Raw genomic sequence first — 10,583 nt, 5'->3', positions numbered from 1 at the left:
CACTGAAGAAACAGACGTCGTCTTGGCATCTTTCTTTCCTGAGCCTTCGTTTTCCTGACGTGGTTCCTGCTGGCTTTGTTAGACGCGCAAAGGTGAGCGCCGAGTGGCCTCGGAGCAGCCCGGCTCCCAGGTCCAGAGTCCTCGCGGCCGCGGTTGGGACTCAGGCAGTCATGGGCGACACCGTTCAGTTATGTCCTGCTGGATGAAGGCTCTTTTTTCCCATGTTTGAAAGTATAGTTTGCGGTAGTCCTGGGAAGAATCCAGTATTATGTAAAATTATTGGCAAAGTTAAATGTATTTTACATAACAAAGTTTTTAGACTGTTGAAAAGTAATTGGACAAAGAGTGATGAGTAAATGTTTAGGCCAAGATAATTTATTTCAATAAATCTTTCAAAAGCCTTACCTTGAAATGCTGTTAGTAAATTTCTGTGATTTTTTTTAAAATTTGTTTTGCCGAGAGCATAGCTATTTGTTTTTATTGTAAAATAATGATAATAAAACGCAAACTCTTCTGGCGTGTTGTGTGTGCGGTTTCGAGGTGCCCTGCCAGACCCCACTTGGAGTCTCTGGGCGCCATTCTGGCCGGGGCTGGCTTCACCCACCCTTGACATTCCCCACGTCGTGCGCATTGGAGATGGAGCAATTCCGTGTGTTCTTATGTTTCAGATGCATGAAAAGATAAAAGTTTCCGAGACCCTGGAAGCAGAGCACAGCGCCAGGGCTTTTCAGAGCTTCAGGGGACCCCGGCGGGGACTGAACTCCCCTGAGCTTTTGCACCTGGACAGTTACCCTGTTTGTCACTGCTTGGGGCATCTGGGCCGGGAGGCGGCCCGCGGCTGCCCGTCTGCGGCCCCGAGCCCAGGCTGCCGGCTCAGGTTTTAGCGGAAAGCGAGGAGGCTGCCTGGCTCGGGGTGGGGGCGCCCTGCCTTCTGGGCACTCTGGGCCGTGGCCTTTGTCTCTGTCCCTCCGTTTTCTTAGGCCAGCTCTCTACGCCTCTTGGGTCCTTCCCAGCTCCTTATTCACCCCCCCCCCCCCCCACACACACAAGCTTCTAGGCTTTTCTCTATCAGAGCACAATGGTCCATGCAGATATTTTACTTGTGTTGATAGAAAGCCCCGGGGCCGCTTCCCACTTGGCAAAGTGGATGAGCTGCTCCCATCCGCAACCAGATGTCATCCTGTCGGGGCCTGACGCCCGTGCTGAGGGTGCTGCAGGCTCGGTGTGCAAAGGGCCTGTCCAGGAGGCCTCTCAGCCTGAGCCAGTGTGTGGGTGTTCAGACGCTCCTGAGCTCCTTTGTTCTGGTGGGCCTTTCTCAGCACGGTCCTCCCAAACGCTGCCTGCCTTCATTTTAAGGAAGAGGAGACAGACTAAAGCTGGCTTTATCTATAAAGTTCATTTGACAGTTGAGGAGAAAGCCTGTTAGGAAATGGCTCGTTTTCCCAGCAATTCGGGGATGCTGCATGTAGACGGCCGGCGTCCTCCAGCATCCTGGCGTGCCACAGCGCTGGCGTGGGGCTGGGTGAGGGGCCTGGCCGGCTGGCAGGCTTCTAGCTGCGGAGGAGCTTCAAGCGGTGCCCGCGTCGGGGAACCAGCCTTGGGGAACCAGCCTTGCTGTGGGTCTCTGCAACTGGCTCACCCCAGCCTCCGCCCTGCTGGAGGCCAGGCTGCTGGGATGGCCAGGAAAAGGCCTCAGGGGCAGCTGACGCCATGTGCTGGCACAACGGAGGACTCCAGTGAACAGGCCTTTGGGTCCCCCTCCCCCCAAGATGGCATGATGCCGCTCCTGACTGGCTCATAGCAATATGTGGCTGAACGCAGGCTTTGGTGGGCATCGGTTTCCTCCAGGGGCCTCGCTCAGCCGAGGCATTGTTACAGCAAAACCTGGCAACCAGAGCGAGCGAGTGAGACCTCCAGCCCTGAAGACTGTCAGCCCAGGGGCCTGTGTCCTCCCCACGGGGCACTTCCTGGTCCCCAGTTTTCAAAGGTGACCCCATGAGTGGATGCGGCCCACTGGACGCGGAGAACCAGGCAGTTTGGCCTCTTGGGGGACCACCCGTTTTCCTGGTGGGACCACTGAACGCAGAAGAAACAGGGTCCTGTGTTAGCAGCAGACTTGTGACGACCTCCTGTCCCCATAACCCCCCCCACACACCCCTCAACTCCACCCTGCTCACAGCCAGCAGCCAGCTGAGAACCAGGAGGAGAGGGGGGGAGGGTCCCTGCTCAGTGTCTTCAGCTGCTCCCCTCAGCCCTGGGGGTCAGAGGGGGCGGGTGGGGGGAAGGGTTCCTCATGGGCCCCTACATGCCACCCAACCCACCAGCCCCCCAGCGTCTGTGGCCCACTCAAATCCCTCTTCCCTTTCCTGTCAGAGTGAAGCCCCCCAAATCACCATAGTCTGGAAGCCAGAGGGTGAGAGACTCAGGAATACAGACAAACATTCTCTTTATTGAGCTACACATGAATTTCCATTAGAGAAGTAGACTGGCAGTGTGTAAGATACCACAGAAACCTCACCGATTGGGAATAGAAAGGCTTAGAAAGACCCGTGGGCTTTTTTTATGTTTTTTTTTTCCTTTTTTTCAAGTTTTTTTTTTCTGTATTTTAAATTTTTTGTGTATTTTGTCTTTTTGCCTCCTCTTTATCTGAAATGGCTGTGACTGGTATTCTCCAGCAAATATTAAGTCCTAAAAGTGAAACCGTGAAGGGGGTTGGGGTTTGGAGACGAGTCAGAGTAGAAAGGACACAGGACTGACCGTGAAAGTCGGCTTTCATGTAAACACTACATTCCATCTTTTTTAACATTTTTTTTTGTTTTCCATCTGGTGGTATTTAAAATTTTTTTTTTGTTCTTTTTATCTGCAGCACAAACATCCCCATGTGAGAAAGAGCGGACACAGGTCACTGGAACAAAGGAAAAGGTGGAGGGGTGCACACGGGGGTCCACCCGAGACGGGGAGTGAGGAGGGGTGCAGGAGCCACAGCCCGTGGCCCGGACACCTGGACGCCGACCTGGCCTGGGACACACAGGCCCAGGGGACAGAAGTGAAACAAGAAAATAGAACAGAAAACCCTTAATTAAGGGAGTCGTGGGGAAATTCTTTTCTGCAAGGCTCTAGCTCTATATGCTGGAATTCGGGGGGCAGCGACTGGCCGGTGAGAGCTGTGCTTTTTCTAGACAAACCTGGAGTGAGCGTGTGGCTGAAGGGGCCCTGGGGGGCCGGGGTGGGGCCGGGTGCAGACAGGCGGGGCCTCCCGGGAACAGGACGTCTGGCGGCCGGCCGCCCCTCTGCACTCAGGTGGGATAGGGGTGTGCGCGTTTCTTTATTTCAAAAAAAAAAGATGAAATGGTGAGTTTTCCTTTTTCCTCAAATTTTTTTTTAAGCTACAAAGCACATGAGAAATAATTTTTCCTTTCAAACTCTAAATGTAAAGACTCAACTAAAACCGGATTCTACAGCATTCTACAGAAATACACAGCCGTCAGTCACTCTGGGGCCGGAGGGGAGACAGGGGCTCGGTACAGAAAGGCTGTGTGTCTTACAAAGGCCCAAAGGTCATGCTACCGGGAGAGCAACGTCAACAGCAAAGAGTCCGTGAAGCAGTCTGTAGAGAGAGAGATAAGGGGTCTGGTCTGACCATTTTCCTTGATTTTCAAAACCACAACCAACCAAAAACCCCCGCACACTTGAGTGATGTGGGGTAGGGTGAGGGGCCGCACCTCCGGGGGGGTCTGAACCCACAGGACCCCACCCCAGCCCGGAGGCCTCACCCCAGGACCCTGGCCCCGGTCAGCTCCACGGTCGCGCGGCCCTCTGCGCCCTCCTGGAGGGGGCAGGTGCCTCTGCTTGTCCGCCCCCCGCCCTCCAGCTGCTTCTGGCAAGCGGCCCAGTCTCCCTTGCCTCTGACTCTTGCCTGTCAACATGAACAAAGAAAACTCAGGAGACAATGGGTCGGTCGGAGCCATGATTCTTCTAGATTCTTTCCGTTAACAACCGCCACCACCACCACCCAGGGGAGAGGTGACTCGATCCTTCTGCCGGGGGTGTTAGGGCAGGGAGACGCTGAGGGCGGTGTCGGCTATTTGGTAAAGGGTTTCGGAATCCGCAGAGCAGGACAGAACTGAGAGCACACGGCCTCAGCGGGTGGAAGCAGAGAGGCAGGCGGGCGAGGCCGGCCGGCCTTTGCCCGCCCTCTGCTCACAGAATGGGTCTGGGGGTAAAATCACGTGGCTGTTCATAGAGGGATGGGCCCCGCGGCAGGACCGCCACCCTGAGAGCGGGCACGCAGGTGCGTGCCGGGAACTGATGGCGTGGGGTGGTCAGTTCTGTCCAAAGCTCTTTCTAGTACAAACTAAAAAGAATCTTTTAATATATATCTGTATATATATAAGGTTTTGTTATTTACCAACTTGCATCTGCTAGTGGTGTGTGTGTGTGTGTGTGTGTGTGTGTGTGCAAGCTTTTCTGAGTGCTGGAATCATTACCAAATAGGTTGCTATACAGGACAAGAGGTCAGTACAAGCCGCAGCCCCGGAGGTTGTTGGCAATGATGATGTCGGTGACGGCGTCGAATACCACCTGGATATTATTCGTGTCTGTGGCACAAGTCATGTGACAATAAATTTCTTTGTTGGGTGAGCGGTTTTTGCTTTCAAATTGTGCTTGGATGTAGGCGGCTGCATCTTCATAGGTATTGGGGCCTGGAGGAAGACAGAGGAACAGGGGAGAGGCCCCGTGAGAGTGGGGTGCAGCAGGTTGGGAGCAGTGGGCCGTGGCGCTGCTCGGTATGCAGATGAGACCTGCATCAGCCCTCCGCACCCCTCACCCCTGCGCACCCCCAGCATGACTATGTTCACATCCAGACCCCAGGTTGGCTCGTCCCGGCACCGTGGTCGAAACCAGCCCTGCTGCTTCTGCTCCCCAGCAGTGATGGGGCCCCCAGCCGTGGGGCCTCAGCTCGCGCGAGCTGGCACAGCCAGACCCCACCCACGCCTTCCTCACGCTGCTTCCACCAGCACCCGCGGGGCAGGGCTGGGGGTGTCTGAGCAGCCCCGTTACTTGGCCGAGTTGCCAGGGGGGGGCGCGGGTGTCCCCAGGCGAGAGGTTTAAGCGCTAGAGCCTGCAGGGGACCAGGTGGGGGCCTGCGGCACCGCCCTCGGCAGCTGGGCCCCGCCCAGTCTGGCCGGGGATCGCGGATCCCACAGCAGCCGCGGCCCTGCTGCCCTGCGCTCGGCTTTCCCGTCAGTGCCGTCAAGTCCGGCCGGCACAGCAGCGCCGCCTGACCGTCCGCAGAGGGAAGATGCCCCTTTTCAGCGCCACTAGTATCTGCCAGCCTGGAGGCAATACGCTTGTGGGGGGAGGGCACCCCTCTCCCACCCTGCATTTCCACTGCTCAGGCTGCAGGGCACGAGCTTCCAGGGAGAGCTGCCAGGACAGACAAATGGGGGCCCCGGGGCGCCACAGCTCAGGTGAGCAGCAGCGTGCAGGCGCTGGAGCGCCCCGCACCGGCTGGGCCTGGAGCCGCCTGCGCCGGGGCCGGACAGGTGTCGGGTGGTCCTGGGAGGGGCCTGCTGGGGTGCCCCGTCCAGGGGGCCGTCTCAGCCTGCACCCTGGGCTCGCCCCGGACACCCCGCACCCCTGGCCCTCCCGCCCCCACAGGCCTGGGGTCCCCACAGTCCACAGCATCAGTAAGCATTGGTCACTGTCACCTGCTGTTTGAACTCAAAGTTCTCCCGAACCCAGGCCCACTTTCCCCGGGGGACCCACACCCCATGCCACACACATGCCACAGACTGACCACCAGCTGCGTCCTGAGTTGGGCCTGCTCCCGGGACAAGGAAGCCTGCCGGGGCTCGTGGGGTCACATCCTCAGGAGACCGGAGCTGGTCCTGGAGGGCCTCCGCTCCGGCTGGGCGCGGCTGGCCCATGGGGTACCCAGCCTGCCGGCCTCCGGCCCTCCCTGGCCCTGGGCAGCCTGGAGCTGGGCCTTCCGGGCCTGCCCGGGCCCCGCCTCGCCCCACCCTGCATCGCGGCATCTCGCCTCTGCTGGTCTCCGCCTCCGGCCTACTGCCGCAGCCGTGACACACCGATGCAGCCCCGGCTGCGGGCACCACCCTGTGCCCCCAGGCCTCTGCGGGAGGCGCCGTGGGCGCTTGTGGGGCTCATTCCAGCCGGGAAGGGGGCCAGGCGCTCGGCTGCCGAGGCTGCTCTGGGCCGCCTGCCCTCCGGAAACCAGCCTTGCACCCTGGTGGGGTGGGCAGGACGTCGGCGAGGAGCGAGAACAAGCCTAAGGGGAGGGTGGCCTGCGCCAGAGGGTGGCCGCAGGTAGCCCTGGGCGCCAGTGCCACGTCCGCCCCACCCCCACCGCACCCTCGGCTGCCCGGGATTTCTGGCCAAGCTGAGCCGTGACCCCTTCTCTCGTGCGGGGCCTGAGCTGTGTCCTCAGCTCGCAGAGGTGACCCACGAGGCCTGGGGCTGCGCCCACAAGCCCCGTCCACTTCAGCGGGGGCAGCGGGAGCCGCACGGACAGTGGCACTCCGCAGGCCCGGGCAGCCGCCTTGGCCCCCTGGGAGAGGCCGGGCCAGGGCTGTGTGCCCTGGAGCCAGACGGCAGCGAGTCCCAGGGGAGGAAGAGGCAGGGATGGAGGAGGCCGGCAGAGAGTTGGAGAGGTCTGATTTGGGGGCAAAGAATAGAGGTGGGGCCAGTGGGTCTATGGGCGGGGAGGGGGGCAGGCACCCCCGGGGGGCTGGGGGCCCGGTAGAGCCGCTGTGCACAGAGGCGAGGCCCGTTCCGCGCGGCAGCCTGGAGCTGCGCCCGTGTCTGGTTTACTAGCTTGGCCCAGAGGCGCCCCCACCCCACTCTGCCAGGGGAGGGAGGACACTGGTGAGATCGGGGGAGGCCAGAAGTTAGGGGTGGCCAGGATGGAAGGGGGAGCCGGTGGTCTGCCCGGCTTCATCCCTGCAGTCACTCACGGCGGGCAGGGGAGACACGGAGGGGTGAGGCGTCCTCCAGCTCGGTCGCTGGCCACTCACCTGTGTACTCAGGAAAGCAGATGGTCAAAGGTGACTTCTTGATCTTCTCACCAAAGAGATCTTTCTTGTTGAGGAAGAGGATGATGGAGGTATCGATGAAAAACTTGTTGTTACAGATGGAGTCGAAGAGCATGAGAGACTCGTGCATGCGGTTCTGCGGGCCCAGGCGGGAGGGAGAGCGCAGGACAGACAGGGGGGAGAGAGGGAGACGAGAGAGAGAAGAGCGTTAGGCTGGAGGGGCGCACCGGCTGCCTGCTGGGCTAGGGGCCGCCCGTGCCCCCAGGCTCCTCCGAAGCTGACCGGGCAAGGGCCGCGGAGACCGCACGTCCCCTCCCCGCGTTCCCATCCAGAAAGGCCACGCCCACGGTCCTGTCGTGGGCAGAGTCTGACCGCTCGGAGCCAACGCTGGGCAGAGTCTGACCGCTCGGAGCCAACGCTGGGCCTGGGCGCGGCTGGGACGGCCGAGGGGTCAGCGAGAGCCCACGCGCTGGGCTCCGGCCCTTCCTGCCCCGTCGCTCCTCTCTGGCCCCGCCTGCGGGTGGAGCCCCGTCTCTGGGGGCCCGAGGGGAGTCACGACAGCCCCCTCGGATGGGGGGCCGGGTCACACGCCGCCGTGTCTGACCCTGTGGCGTCCCGCCTCACACAGGGGCGGGGAGGCGCGACTGCAGCTCCGGGCAGAGCTGCCTCGCTTGCCCTGGGGACGGCTCGGGTGCCAAGCACGTGGCAGACCAGAGCAAGGTGCCTGTCGGCGAAGGAGGCGTCTTCCTGACATGCTCCTCCCTGGGGGGCAGCGTCAGAGGCTCATGTCCCCCAAGACCCAGGCCTGGCCAGTGTCCAGCCCAGACGCAGTGCGTGGGTCTGTGGCCGAAGCCCGGACTGACTCCCGGCCCCATCTCTGAAGTGAGGAGGTTGAAACAAATCAGAGGCAAGAACAGAGAAGGGGGGCGCGAGGGGGGCGCTGGGCCCGCACTGGGATGGACCCCCGGGCACCGGCAGGCACTGGCTGAGCGGAAGCTGCTGGTCAGCGGCCAGCCCCCACCCCCGCGGCTGGCCCGCGCCCTGCACTGCACCTCCTCAGCCCTGCGGGCATCGAGAGTGGACACGGCGGGGACCCAGAAGGGGGCCTGCCCCGGCACAGGCCGACCCGGAGCACAGGCACAGGCCTGTCCCGGCCCGGAGCAGGGCCGCGGTGGCCTCCTGCCCGACTGCTTTTACACTAGTCTCCCCTCGGGGCCAGGCCCCTGTGGCCCGAGGCTGTACGGCTGAGGCCAGCAGGCACGGTCGGGGCAAAGAGTTCTCTGCTGCCCTCGGGAACCTGGGGCTGGCCTGGCCTCACGCTCCCTCGGGCCCTGCGGAGAACTGCACTGTCCCTCGCTGACAGTCCGCGCCGACGCCCGGTGCCCTGACCCCCGTCCCCGCCCCCAGCAGGGGGGTTCAGTCTCAGCCCCACGGCCCCTCATCACTCCGGCCCGCGCCAGCGCCAGGGTGTTTCAGAAAGGGCTGGCGGAGGCGCAGGGGCGCACTGGGCCACCTACGAGGCCGGGCAAGCCGCACCAACACCTGCGGACCCGGCTACCGCGCACAGCCAGCTGGCCGGCCCGGCTCCAGGCCAGAGGTCACGGCAGCGGCCACCAGCTGGCCTGAGCTGCCAGCATGGCTGCTCCGAAGGCGCCCACCCCACACCTGCACCTCCAGGGCTCAGCCACACAGCGCCCCAGGCCACAGCCCGCACTCTGGCCAGCAGTGGGCGGGACTGGTGGGCCCGGGCCCTCTGCGGCGAGGCTTTGGGCAGCCCAGGAGCCTGCCCCAGAGTGCACGGTCCACCGGCAGCCCCCTGGCTGATGGCCTCGTGCGCAGGTGGGCGGCTGGCGTCCGGGAGGGCTGAGCAGCCGCGGGGAGGGGAGCGCCGGCGCTGAGCCCCGCGGGCCTGACCGCACCCCTCCACACACGCTGCCCCGGGAGGAACAGACGCCCAGAACACGGGGCACGACGCAGTCACCAGCGGAGAAGAGGAGCCAGGGCTGCCCTGCCCTGCCCGCGGCCACCTCCCTGTCTGGCGCCCAGCAGGCCGGGGCAGGCAGGTGGGCTCGCGCGACACAGCTCTGCCCTCCAGACACCTGAGAGGCGGCGGCCGCCGCCCAGAGTCCTCTCGGAGCCCAGCGTCCGGCGCCGGGGCGGGGCAAAGTGTGGGTGCGCCCGGCCGGAGCCCACGGACGCAGCACACCACGCTCACGCTAGGAAAAGCTGGCACTTTTTATTAACGGCAGGTGACTAGTAAATACATTACGGCAGCCAATAAATTATTACAATAACTAAAGATTTATTAAACCAACAAGTCACTCTTCTTACAAAATTACAGTTAATGTGGGCTGGGTGGTGGCGGTGGGGCGGGAGAGGCTGCGAAGGAGGGGCTGCGCCCGCCCCTGCCTGGGACGCTGGGGGGTGGGGGCGGCAGAGAGGACCAGGAGGTGACCTCTGGCTGCCGGGGGACACAGCAGGAAGGGGATCTGGGGGGGAGGATGGGCCACGGGAGAGCGGGGCCTCCGCGCCACCAGCTCTGAGAAAGGGGGTGGCCTGGCGCCGGGGGTCTGGGTGCTCCGGGCCTGGAGGAAAGCCTCCCCTCCGGAGGGGGCCCCCCTGACTGGTAGGGTCCCAGACTTTGGGCCAGGAGGGCCTTGAGCTTTTCTCCCAAGCGGCCCACCCCTGGCAGGGCTATCAGCTAGCTGAGGGGGCCTGAGCCCCCAGAAGGAAGGCCCCACTATGCTCCCTGGGCAGGCGTGTGGGGTTGGCACAGGGCACTGATTGGGGGGAGGCTGGCCGGCCTTCGCCACCCCGGATGGAATCTCTGGTGGCATGGAGCCAGAGTCTCAGGCCTCAGTTCATAAGAACTGCCAAGTTGCGTCTGAAAGCTTCCAGGGGGCTCAGAGAAGGGCAGAGGCAGCCGGAAGAGGCCTGTGGCCCAGACTTCTCAGCACGGGGGCCAGGCAGCGCCCCGGCCCCCCAGCCCCCCAATCTAGAAGAGAGAGACAGGCCCGGACTGTGCCTAACTTACTTACCAAATGGGCCGGAGGAGCCGAGGTCAGCCCAAGGGGAAGCAGGCGTGAGGACATGTGGGCGGACATGGCGAGGCTGCGGGCCCCGCAGGGCGTCAGCCCTGAGTGCCTTAGGTGGGAGCCGAACCCCTCGCAGGACTCGGCCTGGCAGAGGCAAGGACTGCGGTAAGCTGACCGCTGGGCCTTCCCTGCCAGGGGTTTCACAGCCGGGGCGGGAGGGCGCTGGGCCCCACGAGGGGGAGGGTTCCGGCAGCTGCTGGGAGACAACATTGCGGAGGGGCGGGTGTCTCCCCTCCTCCCGGGGGGAGTGGGGCGGGACACGGGGAGAGGCCGAGAGCCAGAGAGGCCTCCCGGCCCCAGACATTGTGGGTCTCCGGGCTCCGCCACGGCCTCGCAGGCGAGCAGCAGCCCCGGCCTCGGGCTCTGCTGGAGCCAGAGGGGAGGGAAGGCCAGGACATCAGGCCTCCGCGCAGGCGGCAGGGGCTCAGGGGCCCGC

The 10,583-nt window shown here is 63.0% G+C and overlaps 1 protein-coding gene across 3 annotated transcripts in view; it reads right to left on the bottom strand.

The window, feature by feature from the left end:
- Window positions 1-2,429: 2,429 nt before the first annotated feature.
- The window catches only part of GNAO1 (guanine nucleotide binding protein (G protein), alpha activating activity polypeptide O), a 151,318-nt gene continuing 143,164 nt past the window's right edge, over window positions 2,430-10,583 (bottom strand). Inside the window, exons 7-9 of one of the 3 annotated variants that reach the window (XM_004693571.2) lie at window positions 7,035-7,188; window positions 4,488-4,703; window positions 2,430-3,607 (exon numbers count right to left, since the gene is read on the bottom strand). In XM_004693571.2, coding sequence (XP_004693628.1) covers window positions 4,516-4,703; window positions 7,035-7,188 — 342 coding nt within the window. In that variant the 3' untranslated portion in view covers window positions 2,430-3,607; window positions 4,488-4,515. Of the gene's footprint in view, window positions 4,704-7,034; window positions 7,189-10,583 lie in introns of all 3 variants that reach the window. The other 2 variants (XM_012733178.1, XM_004693572.2) reach the window with 2 other exon arrangements.

The sequence above is a fragment of the Condylura cristata genome, unplaced genomic scaffold, assembly GCF_000260355.1.
Source record: "Condylura cristata isolate star-nosed mole 26May11 unplaced genomic scaffold, ConCri1.0 scaffold00039, whole genome shotgun sequence".
NCBI classification, from domain to species: Eukaryota; Metazoa; Chordata; class Mammalia; order Eulipotyphla; family Talpidae; genus Condylura; species Condylura cristata.
The sequence above is the reverse complement of the archived record's forward strand: the minus strand, read 5'-3'. Positions and strand labels throughout refer to the sequence as shown.